We start from the raw sequence: 26,722 nt of genomic DNA on the forward strand, positions 1-26,722 counted from the left end.
AAGTCATTGCCTTTTTAACAGTGGCCTGAGGGAATGAAATTGTCCCTTAGCCTCCATAACCATTGACACAAAAGGTCCCCAAACAATTTCAAATTACTGCTTTATTTCTCTCTCTTATATAATCCACCCACATTATTAAATCGACCACCTTCTGGGACTTTACTGATACAATAATATTACAGTGCTAAGATGTTTACATTCGAGACTGCTAGCTTTCCTTGTTATAAACATGTATGCCCTGAGGACTTGTACAATATGTATGCATACTACTTGGCCTAAATGAGGCAAAGGTCATTTTGTTTTTAAGAGGGGTCAATATTACCTCAAGCAAGGGGCCAAGGCCAACACCAGAACCTGACTGAGCAGAAAATGACTCCTGATACTCACAGATGAGATCTATTATATATTAAACATGCTTGTAAATATTCACTCGTCAGACCATTCAAATGGAAAATATGGTTTAGGTCAAAGGTCTATGAAAATATTGTCTCCAGAGGAAGTCCCCCAAGAATAGAGGCAATGATGATAACAGGGAGAAACACCCATAGGGGACTCGGGAGAACATTAAGAGTTGTTTTACATGTATGACTGTGGGACAGCGATGATACCAGGGAGATAAATGATGGGCACTTATCAGACTGGACTGACCTAGAGTTATGTACCGTGCCTAATGGTATGTAACACTCCCATCAATTACGCGCAGTCAGGTTGAATTACAATGAATTAATGTCCAATAAAGTTTTCTAAATAAGTGTGTCCGTGCATTTTTACCAGCGTAAAAGATAACAAATAATTTCACGGCGCAAATATCAGGAATAGCGCCAGAGCAGGTCGGCTTTGTGTACTCAACAATACTTATTGAAATCTATGAATAGCAAAGCACCGGCGATAGAGAATGATACGCGGACGTCAGTTTTATTAGCGGTGTGTCTCGCTGACAGGATCACATGGCTCGGAAATTATTTCATCATGTTCAAGTCCAACTGTGGGACTACGGTGTTATCTTCTATTTTTGTCTCTCTCGGCCGTATATTTCAGAGAGCAGGAACAATGTAGTCTGACAGACATATTCTTTATGAGGGGCTCGTGGCCTCTCTAATTTGACACAGTTGTCAGAGATAAAGCTCCTTAGAGAGTGTGGCCATGCTCTGGGTAAGAATGGGGATTAAATTAACACCCCCACCTTCACATCCTCTGACCCCAATACTGGAGAATAAAACATACATGGTGACTCCCTTCAACACCCCACATCTCCCTTCCAACTTCATCTCTGATGGGTGGATTTTATTGCGAAATAAAAAAACAATAATGCACTGCTCAGCTTCTTCTTTCACGGGGGGGGGGGGGGGGGGATTTTTTTTATTTCAAGACAGTTCTACAAATTAACCAAGAAGGAATGTAATTAAATAAAAATACAGAGACAATTTTGACAACTTCAATAAAATCGGATGCTCATATTTAAAAACGATCCCGTTCATCAACAAGCATCTTTACTGTAAATGTGGCCAGCGAGGGTAAAATGACACCCCGAGCAGCTTGCACAGTGTAACAATACACCCCCTCTCCATGGTAGTTTCCTATCAAATGACCCGAGCACGTAAAATCAAATCAACACTGGAATGGATCATATCAAATTCTAATGAAAACATAATGTGCTCTTAAAATGTGTGTTGGCCCGGCAGCCAGTCATCCAGAGAGTCTCCCCCAGATGACGTGATGAATAGGGAACACTGATGGAATATGCATCAAAGTCGAGCTCATGATTTATGTAATAGCAGTCACTTGGACACTGATTAGCTGCTCTGTCAAGCGTGTAATACGAGAGGCACAACCCCTGGTTTATCAGTCATTTATCTGAAGTGCGTCCCGATATTATCACTGGATCCTAATGTCATCATTATGCCGCACAGCATGTGCGGGCCAGTGTGTCGTGGTGCCGGCGACACTGCCTGTCAGGAGTTCAAGCCTCTTCATTTGCAAAGTGCTCAGACATTCATAGCACTATGTCAACAGTAAAATAGAGGAGCCACATCATATCAGAGATGGAGGGACAGAGGCACACAGGCACACTAAATAAGTGGGCACTAGAGGGTACAGAGACATTTTGTCATGTTTTTGTGAATGCGGCATTGCTTATGTGATGATCCGGCTAATTCTTTTGAGTGGAGTGGAATAACAAAGTGTCAAAGTAAAAAGAAGCAAATAACAGGTTGCCTTTTTCATGCCTGCTTCATGGTTTGATTTGGAGGAGCAGACATGACATCTACTGTACACTGGGTATTCACAGTGAGAACGCCCAGACCTCCTCGAAGTGCAATGTGAGGCCCGCAGAGCCATTTCTCCTGATTAAAATGCACACTCACACACGCCGCTGTGTGAGAGGATGGCGGTTGTTCAGTCTGTCAGGACATTCCTGCTCTCCTAGAGAATATCTGATATCATAAATGACTTCAACTCCTCCCACGCCAACATGAGAGTGAGATTGCGAACACAGGAAAAGAGAGCAAGACACAGACAGGCAGTCTATGACTGAGCTCTGACAATCATACGTTACCGGATGGACAAAACTGCTAATAAACAAGTTCTGTCATTTTGACCAAAAGGTTATGGTTGTTATTCTCACAAACATCTGGTGCTGTACACTAAAAGGAAACTGTGCAACATATAAGTCTATCAACACCTCACGCGAACAAAAATAGTGCGGGGAAACTGAACAGGAAAAAGAGCTCTTTGAGTCTCAAACAAAAGATATCAGCCCGGCTGCCAACACAGACAGGGCACCACACCTTGGCCATGATGCCGCTCACAATCAAAGGAACAGTCGTCATCAGCGCAGCAGTGTTTTTAAAGGATATCTTAAAAAGATTAAAAATATGTGTCATTATGGAAAACAATCGAGGCTGGAACCTTTCGTATACCAGGTTGTTATGTCACTCACACGCACTTCAGGCTGTTTATTTCAACACGGCATGCCGAAGTATTTCCTCCTTTTTAAAATAAATTATTTGCACACATCAGAATAAATATACATGATTGTACAAACAAAATATTAAATGTGCAAAACAGCTTTCATGTGCCAGCAGAAATTGAAATGAATATACAATAAATATAGGATGACAGAAAGTAAAAGTCGTCTTTAAATTATTTTACATTTGCACATTTTAAACTTTTTTTCCCCACTAAATGATACAAAGCAAAGGCAGAAACCTCCACTGTGACTGCCACATTCGATAATTGTCTGGCCACTGCAGCTTTTTAAATGATTTCAAACAGTATGGCTCAGAAGATCCAGCAGAGGGGGCTGCTTACTGCAATCATATGCTGATTAATTGGGCTTGATTCTCCCCATGCTGAGAACATAAGTTGTCCCACACTGTAGGCTACATGTTGGTATGTGGGTAAAGGTTACAAGGCTTTATGGAAGTCACCTTTTACCACAGGTAGCCCTTTACACCGTCTTTTATGAACGTTAAGAAAACAGTGATTTTCTGATCATGCTTCATCAAGCCCATATCAAACTAGGTTATGTTCATTTGTATTAATCGTGCATGTTTCTCTCTAATTAGCTAATGAGAGACAAAAAGCAGGTTTAGAGCAGAAAAATGCAAATGACTCTTAGAAAATAGCACAAAAAAGTAAATGGCAAGGCTGAGAATCATCCTTCATTGAAATGTCAGAGATAAATGGCTCAAATGTCACATCAATTAAAACGGGGGACAGTTAGTAGTTCATTAAAGAGAGAGCCATATTGCACCGTCGGGTACCGTTGCCAACCCTTACTATCTGGGGCAGACTGGCAGCGGGTCCAGATGGCACGGAAATCCTCACAGATTTCAAAATGGTCTCTGCAGGGGTGACGTTTTCTCCCCCGCTCCTACCCTCACCGCTGAGATGGGGTGTGGGCCACAGGCCCACGCCGGCCTACACATTCCAAACGGAGGCATGCAGAGAGCTGAAGGCACCAGAAAAAAAATAAAAACAAAGCTGCAGAGGACAACAGACACTTTTAAACAATACATGACTGATGCCACACACTTAAGTCCTAATGACTGAAATATATCCTTCACTTAAATCTATGACTGCTCCAGGCAACATAAGGCAACTTAAAACTGCATTAAACTTGAATAAAAGAATGCTGCCCCATGTGTTGTTCATACTAACACGGTGACTTTATTAGTCGGTAGCCAAATGTTATTGGTTAATAGCATTACATCGGTGGTTTTCATCCACAAATGTTATGCTTGGGACCCTGAATACCTCACTGTCACTGGAGGTACATAATTGGATACATGTGAGGAGAGATAACAGTGTTTGACATTAATGTTCGACATATTGTTTTTCCTGCTGTAAAAATATAAAGCAAATCAAATATCTAAATCACTATCATTTCTAGTCTTCTGTGTACTGAGGCCCCTAAAGAACCCCAAATCCCATCTTGAGACCTATAAGACAAGCCTTCCGCGTCTGTCCCGGGCAGGGGGCGGGGCGGAGACTTTATAACGGCCAATTACAGCGCAATGGTTCACTTTCTCCTCTTGTGATTGGCCGACTAGACCACGCAGTCTGGAGAAACAGGAAGAGAAACGTTTGTTTTGCTTGTGGAAGAGAAGCGGACGCCTCGCGGATGCACAAGGCTTCGTTGTAAGCTTAATTTACAGTGTCAACATTGGTTTTACCAAAGCCTGACATAATCTGCAGTTCAATTGGTATCCGTGTTCTCTCATGCAGGGTAATCTGTTTGAGAAAGTTCCTGCCTTCAGTTACGAACCTCCCGTCAATCTTTTGAAATTCGTGCTTAATTTTAAAATATATATATATATATATTTCACCAAGTGTAATGACACTTCACTCAAATAATTGCACCGGCGGTCATTGCCCATGTTCCCGGCGTTAATTTCCTTAAATGTAAATGCCCTACAATAAGCACACGTGTTGCTTTTGCGCAGCCACAGCGCGCTTTCTACTCGATTAGGTCTGACCAGGAACTCGTGAGATGAGAAACGAGTCAAATGATGGACGAGCACGAGGCTGCTGCCAGTGATTTTTAACAACACAAGCTGCTTATTGTTTGTTGTTCCTCACCGTGAAGCGGTGGGTAAACACCCTAGCATTCAAGTAGTCACTTAGACCAGTGTACTGCACCGAAAACGGCACAAAACATGATGGCGCTATTTTTAATCAGCATAGACTATTAGCCAGGGCCATTATTGCCCAAGTCCATTTATTCTATCTATGAGTCTATTACCAGTTTACTAAATGGCAGCCAGTGTGTTCAGCGCTTATCCAAAGTGCACTGTACCATTGTTTGGCTCTGAAAATGCTCGCCTTTATTGTCAGTTCAGGCAAACCCCCGATGAATACAGTGAGAGCTGCAAGAGTAGAAACAAGAAAGTTGAAGCAGACGCATTTGTGATCGCATACCATGACAGATGTGGTGGGGTGTGTATGTGAAGAGGGGGCAACACAGTCTAAATGAAATACTGTAAATGCATGACTACTTTTTATCGCATAACCTTTGTTTAATCTAATATATATATATATATATATATATATATATATAAGTACAGGCTGCATTGAGCAGTGTAGTATTTCTTTGTTGTATTTGTTGTGCTTCGGGCGCTTCAACTAAGATTATTTGAATTATAGATTGCTCTATAAAATATCAGAGGGAGTTTTTAAATGACTTCACAATTTCCTCATGGTGACACTTATTTTATCTAACAGCCGCAGACCCTCACTTTTCCATCACACGAGACAAAGAAAAGCAACAATTCCTCACCTTTGAGAAGCTGCACCTCGGAAATGTCTTTTTTTTTTTTTTTTACTAGAATAAATGAATATAATGATGAATTGATTACGAGTTGCCAGATTGTGATTAATTGGTTAATTATCATGTAGTTTGTTTTTTGTTGCCTGATTAAGTAACTAGTCTACAATACTGCATCTAGTTTACAGTTCATTTTAAAACTGCTTTTAATATCTGTGTAGAGCCTCTCAAATTTGAGGATGTTCTACCTTTTAATGTTTAGTAATTTGTAAACTAAATATATTTCATTCTCGCAGTGCTGGTCGGACAAAACAACACTTGTGAAAATTACCAGCTTGGACTCAGTAAACTTGTTATGGACATTGTTCTCTATTGACAGTTTATAGATGAAACAATGTTTATTAATCCAGAAAATAATCAGCAGAATAATGGATAATAAGAATAATCATTAGTTGAGGCACATCACACAGCGAACATATGAGTTGAAATATATGGATGTGGATAACATGCACTATTAAACAATGAAAAAGACAGAGAGAGATATTGTGTTTGTACCCTTTAGACACTTTCTAGATCAAGGTTTCTGGAAGGAAAGGTTTCCTTGGTTGAAACTCTTACAATCAATGTGACCTTTATTTATTATAACCCCCATCTCTCAAAAACTCACATATAACATAGTCAATCATCTCTCCTTCCCTCAAAGTAAAAATAAAAAAGGAACTGCTGTCTGGTTATTGCCAGTATCCATCTCAGTCGTCAGAAAAGCTGCACGTTTTTGCTGTTGTTAAGGGCTGGAAACCAGAATCCCATCGGAGTTGCACCCTGAGGAACAAATTTAATGCTAGAAAAACATCCCGACCATCAACCAAAAATGACGGATTGAAAATAATGTCGAGCTATCTTGGGAATCCCCCACCAGACAAGGGAACAGACTGCATTGTTTTTCTCATTTATGTGATATATAGAACCGAAAGAGGGGAAAAAATGGGCGATTTATTGGTTAGATAGGCGTATTCTTTTCCATGCACAAAAGAAATATTGGATAGTAATGTTGGGATCAAGTCACATCATGACATTGTTTGGAGGCTAGGTGTTCAAATATGTAAGTCATCATCCGTTGGTGGCCTGCTCGCTTTTCAATAGATCATTCAATGCAAATGTGTGTGGGAAATTGTGCAAGTTGCCACATGAATATGTCAATGAACGGAGTGTAATTTGTGCTTCCTTAGCAGGGCAGCGAGATGAAGAAGCAGAGGGAGAGCCAGTGCACTCAGAAGACCATCTCATTGCTGAGCCCCCTGGGGACGATCCAAGTCAGTGGATGTGAGAATGGTGTGCACACCATCCAGATCCTAATGGATGTCGCACCTGCTGAAAGGTACTGTACAACAGCCGGCCTGGTGACGTGATAAACAAAGGTGTGAGATTTACAGGCGGACAGAATCCACTCCGATGATGGAGTGCCACCATTCCTCATTGGAAGCAGGGCATTTTTGTAGATCCCACAAGAAATATCCGGGAGAAAGTTGGGCAAATATGAGCAGGCACGAGAAATATGAGGGGCACGAGAATACAGTTGGGCTTGAAATTAGATTTCTGATGGCATGCGGTTGTGATTCTTCCTGCAGTATATTTGAAATTTCGGAAAAATAACTTGTTTATTACCCACAAGGGAGATGATTATAGCTGATGTCTGGAGGGTCAGCAAAGGCCATTGGGAGCATGGACTGTTCGCTCCTGTTTATTTATGTTCCCTCCAAGTTGCATGCAGTCGTTCTGAGTGTCAACCGGCACTCGGAAATGTAATATGTGATTGCATTTCATGCCCAACCCATCCCTCAAAATTGGTAGAATGTTGCCAGTCTTACTGGAGCGATTGAAACTGATTAAACTCCGCGTTAATAAGTACTTATTCCTGAATTTTACAGGTCCACATCCTACATCTCAGATTAGTTTTGATTAGATTGAAATTAAATATCCATGTATCGCAGATTCGCATTTGATAAACTTGAATGGTTTGGGAAATTAAACCATTTCCAAATGCACCCGGATAGGAAGTTAGGAGGAAAATGTATGTTTAAATTCTAATTTATGGAAACCCATTAATGACCTTGTATATTATACCTCAACATGTGTCTCCTTCTTGACTGTATGCTATTTCCTCAAATTCATCAAGCAGTAAAAAAATTCCACTTGTTGTTAATGAGTTGAAGTGAGAAAATTAATAATATGGAATTTTGATTATGGAAGATGTCCTGTAACCATGCGCAAGCACCTTTCTCCGTCTCCTTGTGAACAGGGTTTAATTTGTGTGTTCGGGTTCAGTAGGAATATGCAAATTAATTTAATGATTCGCATCACTAGATCATTTCTCAGTTTAATATCATTTGCTATGTCGGTCATAAGCGACGCTTCCATCACATCGCTGTCTGTACGTTCTCGGAGGTAAAGAGAAATCATTAAACTAAATGTTTAGATTTTATCTCGACCAGTTGAAGACGACGTTATTGTCATACGGGGAACTAGAGCCACCGCAGATATATGGTGCACCACAATGTAAACAGGCATTAAGGGAGGCAAGATAAAGTGACAAAATATAGGCTTATCTTTGCAACCGGCTTTACATGTAGATCTCACAAAAGCCTGCTTGTAGCAGTAATAGTTCAAATCAGCCATTTCCATTGATTTATTTATGACATACTAAACAAGGCTCTCTCCAGCTTTGGATGTGGTGTGGTACAGGCTTAGGAAGTCAGTGTGATAAATGATCTCTAAGAGCATATTTTGGATACGGGAAATAGATAACATCTATGCATAACATAAAGTAAAACCTACAGGAGTATATTTGTGAGCGAGTCACAGCTTTGCCGGCTTATGCAACTCTGTTTGCTTTCTTTGTTGTTGTTGTTTTTTTTATTCACTATATTGGTTGGCGTTGAACAGCCGGTGGAGCGACACGAGCATATGTGGCACTGATAGATAGTTATTGATAAATGCCATTATAGCTACATAAACGCCCTTGAAGCATTGCTTACGCACCATGACCGTCAGCTCCTTCTAATAGAAACGTCTCAAGCCCCTTTTGCTTCCTAACTGATCTTAGGAACATTTCCTAAAACCAACCTCCTCTGCCAGTCTAACGACAGCCCTGAAGGCACCATCAGATGAACAAATTCATTACATCTCAACAACCCCTGTTGGGGCCCTATACGCACCAGCCTCCTTGTTAACCAGCTTTCCCCCCTTTTTTAGTTTTTAGCATGGCCTCAGCATTCACAGAGAAATGATACGTATTTTGTTTACAGGAGATTACTATTATCTGAAATATGATGCTTCTTGCCTATTTCACACAGAACACAGACACGTAATACAGAGGAAATCATAGAGTACTTTTTTTATTAGGGTGAAAAATGAAAAAAAGGGCTGGACTCCTGCCCCGAGACATTTTGTGAGCATATTATTTTACAATGCTTTGATCAATTTGTCTGTCAAGCTGGCTGAGATGTGGGGGAGCGGGGAAAAAGCAATTTAGCTTGTGAGGTCCTCAATAGAAATGTACTACAGGAGCCTGTGTATGACATGTTGCATTAGAACCTGAGTAGCCTTTATTGCCTGATAATGTCGCAAGGCAATGCTGATATCAATCACACTTTAACAGCCAGTATGATGTGGTTTATGAAAAGAAGAAGAAAAAAATAAAATAATGCACGAAGCATTTCTTGGAAAATAATTGATTTAATTCTGAGCGGAGGGAGTTCTACTTTTAACAACAGAAAGAGAAGAAAAAAAATCCAGGCGCAAAATGTGCTAGAAGCTAAAATTGTTAAGAACACGCTCTTTTGCATATGCTCCTATAGAAAATTGTAATTAATTTTACACGGATAAACATTCTCATTCTCAGTCTCATTTGCATATAGATATAAACAATATATTTGTGCATCTGAATTCCCAACACACTTGAGTCACGTGCTCTGCCTAAAATCCTAAGTGGCTAAAACCCAAAATTATCATTATATTTCCCAGGCCATAAATCCCCCTTTTTTTTCTCTGACACAAAGCCTTATAAATCTGTGTCTGATTTTTCACATTGCACATTGTTTTTAGTTAATGATTTTCATCTGTTTGTTGTTGCTGTGATAGTGCCATATGCTCCGGCAAAAGACAAATGATTAGCAAATGCAATTCTGGACAGCTGTCTGACTGAAAGCGTTTGGTTGATAGCATTCTGCTACCATAATTAGCTTAAGCTCTGGGTTAATTAACTTTCTACCTGGATATGCATAATAATAGCATTCTGCAGAAAGCCGAGCAGCTTCCAGTCTATCAGCAGCAAAGGCTGGCTTGTTATTTTGTATTTCGGCTGCATATTTCAATTCCAAGAGGCGATTTAGCTCGGGAGCGTCTTCAAATATTGTAGATTTTACTCCCCAAGCCAGATAATTCTGAAACAATAGAAGTGTATTATGTGGCAGAAATGCCATTTCTGAATGTAATTAAAGCGGATGAAAGCAATCACCGATTTTTAAACGCTTTTGTCTAGCATGAGGCCTACTTGTAAAAAAAATACCCATCAAGAGGAGAAAAGAGGCAAGAGAACCCCCAAGTCCTTATATAAGAGGCCTTTGAGACTGAAGTGAAGTACAACAGTAATTAGTCTTTTGTATGAATTTTGCTGGCCATGCTGATGATTAGTTAAGCATATGAGAGGACTGCAGGACTGCATTGGTCTTAAGGAGGAGGGTGTTAAAGTCTATTTATCACCAGTTATCCTCACAGCTTTCCATTATCACTGACAACACTGGATGGGGCCTGAGAACAGCCTAATTGTTCTGAGGTGGAGTGTTTTTGTGTCAAACCCGTCACCTCAGTCACATTGGCATTCATAAGCAGCCAGACATTTTCCATCTATCTAGCCCTAATACCCAAGCTGTCACAACAGCTTTTACACACTACCAACGCCAGTGTGAAATATCTGAGGTGATGCATTTATCGTTTTTCTCACACTCGTGTAGTGTTGTGAATCAATGTCCTGGATCACACTGAATAGCTTTATGGTAAATGTGTTCCCTGTTTGGGGCCTGTTTACATGATGTGCTCACACACCGGGAACCGTATCAACAACTTGTTTATTTTTTTCTCCTCCATCATTTCTCTCTCTCTCTCTCTCTCACACGTCAGTTTAATTAATTACAATTATTATTTCGCTACGTGTATATAGACAAGGCTGCGTGCGAAATAAATAAACCGCTCGCATTTGTGACTAAAATGCGTTGTCACACAAACGGCGATCTGCCGAGATACTGAATGAAATCGTCAATAAAGCAGGGGAGAGACTTTTTGACGTGGTCCCTTTAGAAATGGTGTGAATAATTTATCGTGTAATGATATTCAGATCATTTCTGTTCTCTTTTTTTCTTTTTTTTTATCGCGGCCTTAGAATATTGTTTTGCATGTTGTGAAGTGTAGTACTCAGCTGCGTATTCATTAAGGTGCTGCTCCCACTGGCCCTTGGACCCATCTGCGCTCTACGTTTATGCCTCGGTCTCTCGGGACCGTCCCAATCAGGCTGCATGTGCCATTTCCTGTGTAAACCAACACCTGTGTAACACACTACCTGTAAACCGCCCCACGCAGACGAGGCGCTGACATTCGCTCGGGTGAAAATCTGCAAATGTTGTGCTTTCTCCGGCAGATCCTCCAGGGTGAGCGCGGGAGCCGAGCGAGAGTTAGATGCCGTAGAGATGCAGCTGAAAGCGGTTCCTGCTGTTCTTTTTTCTCCTTCTTCTTCTTTCCTCCCTGCTGTCGACCGGGACGTTTTTTTCTCTTCCCCGGCACGAGGGTTGCGCCGGTTTGTTTTTCGAACTTGATTGGATTCTCTATCTGCGACATGCAGAAGTGTACAGCCTGTGACATACCGAGGCAATATGCGGAAAGATGATTCCGCTCTGACGTCTTGGAGAGGAGTACGAGTCAATTATGCCCGAGTGTTGTTCTTGCTTATCTTCCTGCGGCACCAAACAAGGATTTAGTCAAGGATTTAGGGGTGAGGGGGCGGCGGTGGGGATCATGGTAAGCGGTTCACAACAAAACACTCAAAACTCCTGGGAGCGGGCACTGATTTAAAAATAAATTACAGAAGACGAAGCGCTAACACTCAAGGGCCCTCAGCAGTGCTGGCGTACACAGGTGAAGATTAGCCTCCTCGCTAATCAGAGGAACAAGGCAGTAATTTGCTCTGAACACAGACAGTAATTAGGACTTGGTGACACTGGATTCCCATAATGCCTTTGTGCTTGACGTGGTCAGATTTGGACAGAGGCTATCCATGCAGGGTCACTGTCCCTCCAGTCTCTCGGCCCTCTTCAGTTGAGGCTCTAAAAGGTCCCTGCAGTTACAGGGGATCCCTAATGTACTTTATGCCTCCCTCACTGGCTCCTTACCATTCGGGTAATTGGAATCTCTTACTATGGCACTTGAGAATAGAGGCTAAAAACACAATTTGGAACCGCTCTGTAGTCTGTTGTAGATAAACATCGCCGCGTCGGGGTGCGTGGATACACGACATAATGGAGTAAGAGTTAAGGCTCTGGTAACCGACTCCCGCGGCGAGCCGGTCGGGAGAAGACCTAATTGTTGTGTGCTTTGTTGCCGACTCTGCAGTATTTCTTTTACCTCCGCCTTTTATGTATTGGATCGAGTGTCGCGGCCTCTTCGGCGGACGTTCGCTAATAAGAGCGGTCGGATATCCAGAGAGCGGTTTATCCGGCCGAGTTGTTTTTTTTATTTTCGTAAACGGCAGAGCAACAAAACGCGCGCGCCCCGGCCGTGGAATAGGAAGCTTTCCCTCACAGCTTACCGCTCCAAAAGCTCTCGACTTTAGCGCCGCAGTCGCGAGATAGGCATCTGAATGATCTTCAAATGGTCGAACGAGCTGCATCGAGCGAGTGGCTTACAATTGTATCACAGCCTTTGGCTCAGAGACCATCAGGATCTTGACATTCATAGAGACATGCTGTATTTTTTTCCCCCCCCCTTTTTAGACAGTCATTTTAGGCTTTTTTCACGCTCTCTTGAGTCTTTGACGTCTCTGAGTTAAGTATCTGCAGCTATAAGGCCGAGGAAAATATTGGACTGCTCTTGGCCTATTCTATTTCATCCTCTGACCCGCCGTGTTACCCATGATCGGTGAAGGAGAACTCTGGCAGGCTGTGTCAAAAGTGACAGCCGATCGAGTTAGGATGAGCGCCATCACGCTTCACAGGATGGAGGCATGAGTTCTGAGTTTTTCCCCTTTTTGTGCAATATACCATTACACCCTTCGCAAGATTCCTTTCAATTAGATCCTGCGGTTAACCTGTTTCATTCTTACGTCTGCAGCCGAGAGAAAAAGTCTTAGTGAAGTCTTGTGCAACTACAGATACAGAATATGCCGAAGGAAATTGACAAATTTAATATCGGCTCTTCTCCTTTTGTTTTGTTCCTTTGTCTCCTTTGATTGTTTCCTCTAGGATGAACGAAATAACCCCCGACATTATATAAATGCTCAATTCATTCTTTATATTAGAGTTGGAAAATAGGTAAAACTCCAAATGACTCCCACTTTACGCAGCAATGATTTATGGTAATTGGAAATTGATTGTGACAGGAGCACAATATTAGACATTTTCTCAAATCACAATCTTCTACCAAGGGAAATATTCTTTTTAGTGCAGCAGATCTTGGCTAGTTTGGAATTAGTTTCTTATTTCCGTACCTGTGATGAAATAGTAATCGCTTTAAGGACGTCGGGAACAAAAAATACGATTTGAACTCGTCAAAAGATAATAAATAACAACTTAGCTTTAACCAAATTTGAACTGTTATTTACAGTTATTGAAATATTGTGTCTGATCACCATTCATTATAATGATTGTTTTTTAGACAGCAGATGGCAAGTACTTGAAAACAATATAAAGATCGCTTCACTTTTTGGGAGTTTCTTTGGAATAAGCCCGACATTTATCACACATCTCTAATCTAAGATCGTACGATTGATTTGTAATTCAGTGAAGCGACTGGAAATGTTGCAAGCGCGGGAGCTACATCTCCACTGCCCACATGCTCTTTAAAAACAATCCCCCCTTGCACCTAGAGGTGACAGACTTCAGCTTCGACAGTTGTTGCTCCACTTTTATTTATTTATTTTGGTGTTGTTTACCGGCCATAACATGTCCTGCATTGCATTAACTTTTACTCCTGTCAATGTTGTATCACTCAAAAACACCTTTGAAGCCGGCACATCCGTAACGGAGGGGTTGAGGTGGAGACGGAAATTAGCCACGGTGACAAGTGTGAAGTGTGAGCCGGAGGTCAAAAGGTGGCGAGCCTTAAGCAAAGGTGCTCTAGCCTTTGTCCGGTAGATTGTAAGGGCCTGCGGGTCCAACAGGAACATTTCCACACACAATATCCCCGAGCTGTCAGTGTGCAGCGGCTGGAACATCCTCTCAGAGAGAAAAGAGGGGCTGTGGTGGGGTGGGGTAGAGGAGGAGGAGGAGCTGGTGCTGGTGGTGGTGGTGGGAGGAGGGGAGGTGGGAGGGGGGTTAGAGAGGAAACAGTGGCCTGAAGATCCTAGCAGAGAGAAAGAGAGGTGGGGGGGGGGGGTGTCTGGGGGTGGAGGTGGTGCGGAGCCAAAAGAGCTGGAGTGGGAGGATAGAGAAATAGAGAGGGGGAAATGAGGAGGGAGAGAGGGGGGGGGGGGGGAGGGGAGGGATAGAAAGGAGAGACAATGACAAGTAGGGGCTGGCTGGGCACTCACCCATGCCGACAGAGATTGCCATGAGCCACGGCCATTGTTTGAGCGGGTCTCAGCACAGGACCCGCCGGTGGGTCTGCGAGTTTTCGCCGCGCAACTCTAAACCGCTGTGTGGTTTATTTAGAAATGAGAGTATTTACACCTTTTTACTGTATTATTCACCCACAGTTAAACGGCACCCGGGAGATTTTCATCGCACGGCCACAAACTAGCCGGCAGAGCGGCTCCCTGCAAACTGACCCGCTCATAACACTCCAGCAAACCTCCGTTTCGCATGTCCAATATAAAACGTTGCTCAAACTGTGACCTGCAGAAGTGTAAAAACACTTTAGGGCCGCGTTGTTACGGGCGGGCAGGAGAGAGACGGTCTGTGTGTTTAACAAAGTAAATGTCTATTATTAATACCATACAGGATAAGCCAATTTTGAGAAAAAAAGGGGGGCACTTAAATGGTGATATTATTTATTTATAAGTCCTGTACACCAGTTAATGGAATTGGCGGCCTGCTTTAGATCCACAACACAGCTTGAGGTCCACTTTGCAGTAATGCACATGCTAAGAGAGGACCTTCCCAGTAGGGTCTTTAAGTGTCAAATATGGGTCAGTCTGCTTGCGTTGACCTGGGGGGTGGTCAGCAGCGGAGAGAAATTCAGCTGTTAAGTGATGCCAACTCAACCGTCGGCAAGTTCCTCCAAGCATCTACTCATGCTAAGATGTGTCGTGCTTTGCTGGCCAGCACCGCTCTGGTCAAAAAAAAAATCAATTTATTCTTGTCATGAACTATAAGCTAGACCCAAGCAGAGATGAAACTGTTGTGAACGCTGTGTTCGTAACTTTTTTTTTTCATAAGAGCTGCGAGACTTTTGAAAACTTTTTTTTATTTTTTAAATTCAGAAAGGGGTTCTGCTTCCTTACAGTTGTTTGACATAATCTGTTCGCGCCGTTCCTTATGACCTGACAATGTTTCCTTTTATACTCTATCATTCTGGCCTTAAATAAATAAATATACACTACCTTTCAAAAGTTTGGGGTCACTTAGAAATGTCTTTATTTTTCAAAGAAAAGCACTGTTTTTTCAATGAAGATAACATTAATCAAAAATACACACTATACATTGTTAATGTGGTAAATGACTATTCTAGGTGGAAACGTCTGGTTTCTAATGAAATATCTCCATAGGTGTATAGAGGCCCATTTCCATCAACGATCACTCCAGTGTTCTAATGGTACATTGTGTTTGCTAATCGCCTTAGAAGACTAATATCTGATTAGAAAACCCTTGTGCAATTATGTTAGCACAGCTGAAAACAGTTATGCTGGTGATATAAGCTATACAACTGGCCTTCCTTTGAGCTTGAAGTTTGAAGAACAAAATGAATACTTCAAATATTAATCATTATTTCTAACCTTGTCAATGTCTTGACCAATGTTCCCTCTAAGCTGCGCGCCTGTGCAATCGCGCACTGCTCGCACATTCTCAGCGCACAAGAAAATCTATGCAGCGCATAAAATAAAATTCACCATAAAAGTATTAATTAATATCTAATATTAGATCTAATCTAAGTAATTAAACCAATAATGTGTTTTTTGTACCATTTTTCAATGTAACACAGTGAGTGACAGGTGTCCAGCCAATGATACGATACGGTTTACTTACGCTACGCAGCCAATCAAAGCATTGATAGTGCTTGCTTATGTGCCCTGCCCATACGCACCATGCAGGTTAGCTAGCTAACAACAATACGGCGGGGTTATGAGATGCAACCCCTTATCATGGCGAAACGAACGGGCAGCGCCGGCGACACGTCCACTCACCAAGCCAAAGTAAAAAAGAAATGCGGTTCTTTTAGGATGGAATGGCTGTCGGAGTATGTGCAAATAGAAGAACAAGCGGTGAAACTGGGTGAGATTTTGTCTTTTTCGAGTGAGAAAGGTCTACTCTGCAAAACATGCAGCGAAGCCAAAGTAGCAAATGAGCTTTCAGCGGTAACATTGTGGACTGAATGGGAGTTGGACTACCTCAAGCGTCACATTCAGCAGAAAAGTCATTTGAAAGCTGTTGGAATTGTACGAAGACTCAAGGTGGGACAGGGGATTGGTTCATTATTGCGGGAGAGCGCAAACGACAGAGAGAAAAGGAACGAGCTGTCACGCAAAACAAAATCTGACCCCAAGCAAGGTAAAGTTCTCGTTGACAATATTTTACTTGCCATCAAAATGAATGCATCAATGCTGTCAGTTCAACAAATCCACAATCACATGGCAAAGTATGTGAGTCCTTGAAGTGGCACATTTGGACCAGCTGATGCGCATAAAGTCAAAGCAAAAAGCAGACGAAGCCATCAACCTGGACAAAGTGTACAACCGTTGGAGAAGTGAGAAGGACAGACGTGAAAAATAAGGTCACATTTAAGTCAAAATGTGTGCATATTCTAGTGACATTAAGATTTTTTATTTATGGATATTTATCATTAAATGCTGTGACTACTAGATAATTTATGGGTAGTAGAAATGCTAATAAAAAAACGGTGTAATTAGATATTTTACAGACAAAGAGTTACAGGAATTTACACTGTATCACAAGCTACAGCACATGTCATTGAGCAAAATGCGAATGTTTTAATGTGAACAAAATGTTATGTCTGAAAGGTGTACAGGACTGTCTCAGAAAATTAGAATATTGTGATAAAGTTCTTTATTTTCTGTAATGCAATTAAAAAAACAAAAATGTCATGCATTCTGGATTCATTACAAATCAACTGAAATATTGCAAGCCTTTTATTCTTTTAATATTGCTGATTATGGCTTACAGCTTAAGAAAACTCTAAAATCCTATCTCATAAAATTTTAATATTTCCTCAGACCAAGTAAAAAAAAAGATTTATAACAGCTGAGTGTTTGTCAAGGCTCAGGAAACCCTTGCAGGTGTTTCGAGTTAATTAGACAATTCAAGTGATTTGTTTAATACCCTACTAGTATACTTTTTCATGATATTCTAATATTTAGAGATAGGATATTTGAGTTTTCTTAAGCTGTAAGCCATAATCAGCAATATTAAAAGAATAAAAGGCTTGCAATATTTCAGTTGATTTGTAATGAATCCAGAATGCATGACGTTTTTGTTTTTTTAATTGCATTACAGAAAATAAAGAACTTCATCACAATATTCTAATTTTCTGAGACAGTCCTGTATATGTCTCATTTCTTCCAGAACAGGACCCTCAGCCAGGCCACAACTGGACCACAGCCAGGCCAAAGCAGGACTCTTCCCATGGCCAAAGCAGGACTCTCGCATATATAACATACTATACATCTCATGAACAACAAGATTTTTGTCTTTTTCATCTTAAGTGGGCCAAATCGCTAATATCAAAAGTAAACTAATGAAAATTGCTGCTGTAATTTGTTTCTTTTAATAAGCCATGTAACTTGCTGTGATCCAAGGTTTTGAACAGGTGTGATACTGGTGTGTGGCCACAGCGTGCACATCTGATGTTGCTCACAGTGGTCCTCAGTGTGCTCAGGGAGCGTGTGTGTATGCCCAGACACATGCAAAATTAGAGGGAACATTGGTCTTGACTATATTTTCTATTCAATTTTCAATTCATTTGACAAATAAAAGTGAGTTTTCATGGAAGACACGAAATTGTCTGGATGACCCCAAACTTTTGAACGGTAGTGTATATCTACCGTACAAAATGCCTGGATTACTGTCTTAATATTTTCTGGAGCTTTCTGTCTTTCACCGCTCGGATATTTGTCACAGGAGCGACCCGAAAAATGTGGAACTTTACATTTTAAACACGTTCTGATTAACAACTTTATAGTTTTCACTCTGCAAATCGTGCCATCTTGCATCTGTGTCACCTCCGGCATGTTATTACACTCTTGCGACACATCTTAGCACTATTCAAGCAAGAACTGGGTATTATGATTGCTCCTCTGATCCCCACCTCAACTCCCCATCCTGCCTCATATCCCCGCCCCCCCCGCAGGAGCAGTGAGGCCCCCCTGAGCTGTGTGGTCAACGATAGCCTGGCAGAAATGAGCCCCGAGTTGCAGCGCTGCGTCGAATGGCTCCAGGCGTACTTCAGCGAGCCGCGGACCACTGGGAGTCTCCCGCTCCCTGCCTTTCACCACCCCGCCCTGCAAGGAGGTCTGTCATGGATAAATATTTGCAGAGCCATGACTGGGATCGGGCTTTCACTCTTAATTGTCAGTTACATCACTTACACTCACTGGCTCACTGTGTTATAATGAAGTATTTTATGGCTGAGAGAGGGAGAGAAAGAGAGCGGCTGGGCGAGCGAGAGGAGAGCGAACAGAACACAGAGCTGTAACTTGGTTCAGTAATCTGTGGCAGCTCTTACCACGCGTGTTAGTCTTGGCAAGCGTTTCTATGATTCTTGGCACATTCTTTGAAACTGATCGAATTCCACTCTTGACATTTTTAGACAGGAAGCTTCTCTTTTTCTTTTTCTTTTTTTTCTCTCTCAATGACAACATGTGAATGGTAGTAAAGTTTGAATGAGCTTATTGTTGACTTGACCAGCCACCTAGGGCGAGTAAAATGGAAGCGACCCGAAAAAATGGACAATTAGTGTTCTTTCAACTGGTCGTTGTGGCTGAATGATTGAGGGCGCCGCGGAAAAAAAATAAGGAATTAATTATCCCTGGCGCTTTTGTTTTTCGAGGAAACAAAAACAATTCTCGCTGCCTGACAACTCACTTTTGAAATCGCAAACTTATCGCACCACTGCCGTTCTTTCAAACAATTACAGGCTATTTCTTTGTCACCTAAAGATTTTCAGAAATGCTCATTTAGAAGCACACCTACACAGGAGGGAAAAAAATTGCTCTAATATATGCATTTAACAATTGTGCCTCTCTTCCCTTGCAATCAGGCCTCAGTTGCTCTCTAATTTCATGCAGATCTGCAGTGCTTGAGTGATGGCATTTTCAATGAGCAGGTACTCCATCGAGACCCTGTATACAGCTATGAGTCCCACACTCCCGCAAAGGCAATGCAGAAATACATCAGGACCAATTACGATATCAACTTTCAGTGTGATTCCCTTCGCCACCGAGTGCTTGTGTACCAGCCCCAGGCTCTTTCAAATCGCATCTCATCTGAAGTCTTTGGGGTTTTAATTAAATTTCAGGATAGATGGAATTCTTCATTAGTACCTGATCTGAATAGGTGATTGTGCTGTGTTCCACCTCTCTCCCTCGTCTGTTGTTTTGGGTCTCAGTAAATACAGGGTTTAGGCTTGGATTGCTCTCAGTAGTCGGAACCATAGGCCATGCCAGTATAACAATGTTAAATGTTAGCATCGAGAGTATTTGTCTTCGGAGGGAGGAAAAATAGACGGTTTCTTTTTTTTCTCCTTTTATTTCTTTTTTCCCCCCCTGCTTGTTAACTCACAAATATTACGGATTCGTTTCGGCCCTACCGCTGTTCAAACTCCGACTCGATCTCGTCACGCAGCCGCCGCCTGCCTGGGAAAAAGAATACAAGTTTAATCAGGTCATTACAATCTGTGACAACCAACTTTTTGTTTGCTCGGTTATCTTGTGGGAGAACCCGAACGCGACGGCGCTCTCACAGCACTTGTCGTGTAATATTGAGTTGTGACCTTCACTTGAAGTGTTGCCATGTTTATTTACACATTTCTGACAAAACAAGCCACTTTTCATATTAGCTGTCACGATATACCTGAGCAGCGGAGGGGACATGAAAGGAGATGCGAGGTGCACTTTTATATACCGTCTGATTGTCATGTGAAACATCACACGGCGGTCGGGTCGTTAGAGGTAGAGGAAAAGAGCTTGTGTGTGTGTGTGTGTGCGCACGCTCTTGCATTTTCCCCCCTCAGAAAAAAAAACGCAGACACCATCATGGGTTCTCAAAGCGATGCATATTCTTATCTCATTAATTATACATCCATATGTAACAGACGAGAGGATCTTAGTCTCGGTAAGCGGCGCAGGGAATATGCAGGGAGGGGGCCGGGCGAAGGGGGGGAAGGGCGCTCTTCAAAGCCCAAATGACTGTGTTCCTGCAGGAGGCTGAACCTCCCCCTGTGCACAGCGCAGGGCGAGATGAGACACTCACCGGGACTCGCCCCTGTGATGTGGAGAGGAATTAGGGAAATGAACGTTTTCAGAATATCGAATAATCAGAGAATCATCGGCACCCCGTCAGCCTTCAAAAGTATGGATCCCTCAAGACTCGAGAGACACTTTGACTGGGAGTCAAAGTCTTTCCTCCCATTAGACACAAAGGATAATGAGGGAGCTGCGTCTCCACCGTTGTCTTCTTACTGTCACAGTCGTATAAGAGGTGACTGACAAGCTGAAATTCAGCTCCCCAAATCTATCATTAGCTGGGCTGATGGAATTCAGTTTATTTCCATTGTTTATTTCGTCTTTCAAATTGCTGCTCATATACCGAATGATGAGCAAATCAATCATATGTGCCAATACAGTCATAATCACTAGATCTGTTCGATTTCACTGCGGGTCAGTGTGCCCGTGCCTCTGCAGCGGTCCCATCACCTGGCCTCGCGGTAGGTAATGACCTGTGACATAATTATGGGATGTCTGTAAACGTGTAAGTGCTACCTCTCAACTTTTATTTAAACAATTGACATCACTGCACCCCGATCTAAAGAGGGTCCTGACCCCAGACACACCGTATTAGGCTCTTTATGAAGTATGGGGCTCGGGGACTGCTCTCCTATCATTGCTGGTCACCTCGAGTGACCCGCATGAAGTCTCTGTCACTAACACTGATGAGGGCAAAGTTCTTTAACCTCTGGAGCGACAGATAAAAAGCGCAGACACTCCAGAACTGTTGTGAGATGTGAAACCTTCCAGGAGGAAGAAGAAGAAAAACGCTGCTCGGGATTTATAGAAGTATAAACGGCCCCGTTTGCTCGGTCTGCTCGAAGGCGCTCAGCGGTGTCTGCCGGCTTGACACTGACTTTAGTTGTTTTGTCAATAACGTTTGCATCAACAGGGATTTGTCACCGCCGTCGCCCGGGCAAGTTGTCATCTGCCCACCGGAGACGGAGTGATATCAATATGTACCACGCACATCACGTGGCCAAATCCAAAGCTTTATGAGGGAGAATAATGCATAAAAGAAATTCCAGGGGTGTATCTTATCCCCTCATAATATTAAGTCTGTCTGCGTATAAGAGCCCGTCATCTCGTTGACAGCGTGATTATTACCTGAAAAATTATTAAACAGTACCTACGGGCCTTGTTCAAGACAAAGAACTCACATGGGTGCGCATCAATCAAATATATCCCCTTTAGGTTTTACACTTATTCCCCCCAGTTTAGGCAAATTGCCTTGTTCGCGTGGCTTTGTGTGGCGGAGAGTGACTATAAGGTAGCGAGGGAGCCTGGGGAGCAAAGGATGTTCACTCTGTAGAAGAGAGACAGGGGTGTGACATGTTTTCACACAATGCCAATTTAGAGGGATTTCTCATAGATCACTTGTCATGTGCTCTCTTAGACCATATAAATGAGAGAGAATGGGAGATCACTAATTGAATTTTCATGACTGAGTACATGTATGTACTTGAAGAATTGTTCACCCCCTCTTGATAACGAGACCATTGTTCCCCATCTTGTTCTCTGTGCAAAAAAAAAGAAAGAAAGTGTTTTTTTCACTTTCGACAAAAGCTCACCGCATCGATGTCTAAAGGTTGTCTTAAGGTCACGAGATGCTTCGAATACTTTTTTTCTTCTTTTTCAGCAATCAGAACTTGACAAACATGCTTTTCAGTCACTGCCTGGTAATCCCCCCAGAAAAAGATAATGCTAGTGCTAAAGTGCTAATGAAATCAGAGCCGTTAATGTGGTCGGTTAAGCTGCGGATGATTTGAAGAATTCCGCCATTTAAGTGAAGATGATATAATGAATCTACTCTGAATAGAAAGCAATTAAAAGGACAAATTGGTCTGATTAACCTCAAAGTCATCCCACTGCCACAAATGGTGTGCAACATTCAAATTATTATTATTACAAATCTGGAGCAGATTTGCAGTCTTTTTGGCCTCTCTTAATCCTTTTAAATGAAGGAGCGAACTTTTTTAATTTTAGCTGTGACCTTTCATAGCATAACCTAGATTTGTCTGCCATAGCAATAGTTTTCTTACATCAGCTTCTGTGGCATGTTAATACCAGTCCTAAGGTCAAATTGAGGGACTTTAGTTGTTAATGAGTATTGTAAAGTCCTAAAGAGCTCCTTGGAGGAAGACTTGGGCCTTGAACCTGCACTCTGACATGATGAAAAACCATTAAGTTGATCAAGAATGATGTCTCAAGGTTTTGATTGACATTCAAATCGCCATCTTATTTCAAAGGAGTCAAATCGTCGTTGTGCTAAAGTGTTGTCTTGTTGTCGGCAGCCTCTCGGGCAGCTGTCTGATTAAACGAGGGACTCCTTGTTCCTCTGTTCTCTCCGTCTGCCTCTCGCTCTTCCTCTCTGTCCTTTGTGGCGAAGATGCGTTCAGCAGCCGCGTGTTGCAGGTACTTCTGAAGGAGGTGAAGTTTGGAGAGACGGTCTCGTACAAGCGCCTCGCTGAGATGGCGGGAAACCCCAGAGCGGCGCGGGCAGTGGGAGGGGCCATGAGGAGGAACCCGGTGAGTGTGGCTGCCATTGATTGACAGGCTTCTCTCTGACTTAATCCGATAGGGAAACTCAGAATTTTTAATCAAATCTTCTTCTTTTTTTGACTTTGTGAACGTGCATTGTGTAAGCTGCCTATAGTCAAAGGTTAATTAGTCATTTTACAAGGGTAGTAAATCAAGAATTTGACAAGTAACACCGGAGACACCATGACATCACTGAAAAATAGAGCTACAATAATTAGGTTATACATTTGCAACTATTTTAATAATAATAGTTGCTGTTGAGTCACTTTTCAGCAAATTACTAAATTTTCTTGTCAATTAAAGGTACTAAAATGTGAAGATGTGCTTTTCTCTGTTTAAGGTCAATGTGAAATTGTCACCATGGAAACTGTTAGGGGTATTTTTCAGCGTTTTCTGATGTTTTATCGACGTAATCATTAATCTATAAAATAGATAAAGCGATAATTAATCTAATAATCAGGTGCGGCTCCAATTAAATATTCATAAATATTTGGATTATGTGTAACAACAACACATGATTTGCAATGTATTTTACGTCAATGTTTTATTGTAATAATGCTGCATTTATCAGTATACAAACAGAAACAAATACATAAATATATATATATATGTAATCTATTCTGGTATTCTAAATTATTGAGAACTTGTTTACATGTCTTGATGACCACCGCCTACAACAAAGTACTATTGTACACCACTTGAGTTTTCAAATATAATACATTTTATGAAAAATCTTCGTGACACCGGATATGTATTCTCGACTGTAGGCGTGTTCGGATATGAGCAGCGGCGGAATGAACGCCTCCCTCCGAGCGCGCCGGAGAAGAACAAGTCGACCTCCAGCACAGTTTTAAGCCCACACCTTTTGTTCCCGCTCTCTCAAATCTGTACCGTAGATGTGCGCCGCGAATCTCGGATTCTTGCCGTAAAAAAACCCGGCCCGCATCATTTTGCCCGTGAATCCACTGCGTACCAGATGGAGGGCTAGAGGGCAAGTGGTGCGTCTTCTTTTGATCAAACCCTTTGATCAAAGCCCCGTTTAGCTCTGCCCATGTAGTGCTGTGGGCACCACCGGTGTGCTCTGCGAGGCGGAGAACACTTCTTGTGCAGAGATGCAGCCGGCGAGACGCCCTCCCTCGCATGCGCTGTGAAACGGCTCGTGCGCATCCTCGTCTTAGCTCCGTGCGTTTTCCTCTCGACACCGTGAAAATCATTTTCCGATCATTACGTTTCATTTGAAACACATAATAAATGCAACTAAAGCACACACACAAAAACAAGCACTATTTAGTGAAATAGGCTTTACATGAGCCACTGGCGTTGCTTTTGGTTGGCTGTATAAAAAACGTCTCAGTCTCGTGTTTTACAGACATTTCCGTCCTTTTGTCAGGGAGCCTGGGAGCCTGAGCCCTCAGCTCCTGATACAGATCCAGAGTCAGATTGTCAGTGTCAATTACTTGTCAGGAGCGCTGCTCCACTCAGGCTTCAACTGTGAAAAGCTCAGTGTGCTCAATCGATCCTCTCCGTGGCACTTCTTCGTCTTCTTCTTCTTCTTCTTCTTCTTCACCAGGATTTGAGTATTGATAAGCCCGCCGTAGTGCTCTTTCCCCCTCAAGTGAAGAGGCAGATCCGCAGGCCTTGAGGGTACCCTCCTCTGCCTCCAAACCCGGGGAACAGTATTGATCCGAATACTCTGGCAGTATTTCTCTGTCTGCAAGGTTAATCTGGGGCTCGGAAAGTTTTATTGCCGTTGATATGGGAGCAGGTCTACTGATGGATTTGAACTGAAACACACTGCATGTCCAACTTTTATATAAAAAGCTGGAGGTGCAGCAGTCAAGTCAGGATCACTTGGTTCAATCGGAGAACCACTCTTCCCGTTCTGAATCCACAATGATCGAATTGTTTTAGGCTTGCTTGTTTCATCTTTCTCCAGCCATTTAGTTTACAAAGAACTCGGCACCCCCCCTGGCAGTCTTCTGCAACAAGAGTAAACGCTCCACCGACTTCCTCTTTTTAATGATCACAGGGTTATCAGATCTTAATGTTGACACCCTCTCGATTGAATATTCATCCTGCTGGTGTTTTTGCCCATTAATTTTTGATTGCTTCTTTGCTTTACACTATAACAGAGTAAAAAAACATTTATACCCAAAGACTGAGCCGTCACCCCGAATGCGGATTTGTGCAGGATCAAACCCGACACTTTCGGTGTGACACTTTGTTTTCATGCAGTGCATGAACATAAAAAGCAAAGGGAGGAGAAAAAAAGTGCAGATTCATATTTCCTGCACGTCAGTTTCTCTTAAATCGCATCGTTTATGTGGAAAATCAGAGATTTTTTTTTCTTCATACATAATACATATCCACTATCAACATCTCCAACTCTGGCGTTGCCGTGACAATACATGTCAACCAGAGAAAGCAGCAAACATTTTCTCCAAACATTAGTTTGTTAGTAACGGAGCATAGTGTGTATGGTAACAGTGCTGATCCTCCATGGGATTTAGATTTTTTTTAAAGTTTAAAATGTTTCTCTCCACTTCCTTTTTGAATTCATAAATTGGAAGAATAAAAAAAAGTTTCTTTTTTTTATTTTAAAGAAAAAGTAGAAGCAAACTTTTTTAAAGTTTCCCTGTTTGCATGTACAATTGCTCTGGTGTAATATCTGCAGAACTTCGACATGTTTATTTCCTCGGAGTTTGATTTCTCTCTCTGTGTCCCTCTGTCGCGTCCAGGTTCCTCTGCTCGTCCCCTGCCATCGAGTCATCTCTAGCAGTGGACAGAGCGGGCCGTACATGAGCGGCAAGGGCAACCATCTCAAACAATGGCTGCTCACCCATGAGAGGCACGGAAGCGAAGGCTAAAGCATGACAGGGGCCAACTGTCCTTCATTCACTACACACACACACACACACACACACAAGGCCAGGATTTTTTTTTTGTAAGAACGCAAAACAGGGCCATAAAGTTTAGCGTGCTTGTCTCTCTCGGTGGAACAACTGGAGCTTCTTGTGGATATTCAGTGTATTCTTCTTTTTTGTACATCTAAGAATAGAGATGCTGCATTGTTAATGTGATACAGAGTTGTTGCAGAATTAGAATGTACAAAAATAACTTAAACAGAGAACAGTAGGAATTACAAACATATGCTCCCGTGGGTCTCCGTTGCGTTTGCCAGATAGTGCTGGAATGGTTTTTCTAAAGAATTATTATTCCCTTAAAAATATGTCTCTTGCATTGTTGTTGTTGTTGGGTTTTTTTCCCAAGCAGAATTAGTCTTTGTAGCGCTCGTTGGTTTTTTAATTTCCTGCCAAGTGAATGCTTTGTTCAACATCCAGTGATAAAGGCTCTGGATTTTACCGCTACAAAGCTTTGTAGTGAAGCATTTGTTTTGTCTTCATTTAGATCTCATTGTTTGCTCTCGTCTTATAATGCACCTAGAAAGGAGACGTCTTATGCATTATATAAATAAATACTTCTCAAAATGACAA

The 26,722-nt window shown here is 42.1% G+C and overlaps 1 protein-coding gene across 2 annotated transcripts; it reads left to right on the top strand.

Moving 5' to 3' along the window:
- The first annotated feature begins 4,596 nt into the window (after nucleotides 1-4,596).
- mgmt (O-6-methylguanine-DNA methyltransferase) lies at nucleotides 4,597-26,722 on the top strand. Of its 2 annotated transcripts, none has more exons than XM_056436136.1 (5): nucleotides 4,597-4,641; nucleotides 6,997-7,145; nucleotides 18,554-18,714; nucleotides 23,077-23,216; nucleotides 25,967-26,722. In XM_056436136.1, the coding sequence occupies exons 2-5, from the start codon at nucleotides 7,009-7,011 to the stop codon at nucleotides 26,093-26,095; spliced, it is 567 nt and encodes a 188-aa protein (XP_056292111.1). In that variant the 5' UTR covers nucleotides 4,597-4,641; nucleotides 6,997-7,008; the 3' UTR covers nucleotides 26,096-26,722. The 2 variants fall into 2 exon arrangements, with proteins under 2 accessions (XP_056292111.1, XP_056292112.1); XM_056436137.1 differs by having other exon boundaries at nucleotides 4,624-4,641; nucleotides 7,000-7,145.

The sequence above is a fragment of the Pseudoliparis swirei genome, chromosome 17, assembly GCF_029220125.1.
Source record: "Pseudoliparis swirei isolate HS2019 ecotype Mariana Trench chromosome 17, NWPU_hadal_v1, whole genome shotgun sequence".
In the NCBI taxonomy this organism is placed as follows: domain Eukaryota; kingdom Metazoa; phylum Chordata; class Actinopteri; order Perciformes; family Liparidae; genus Pseudoliparis; species Pseudoliparis swirei.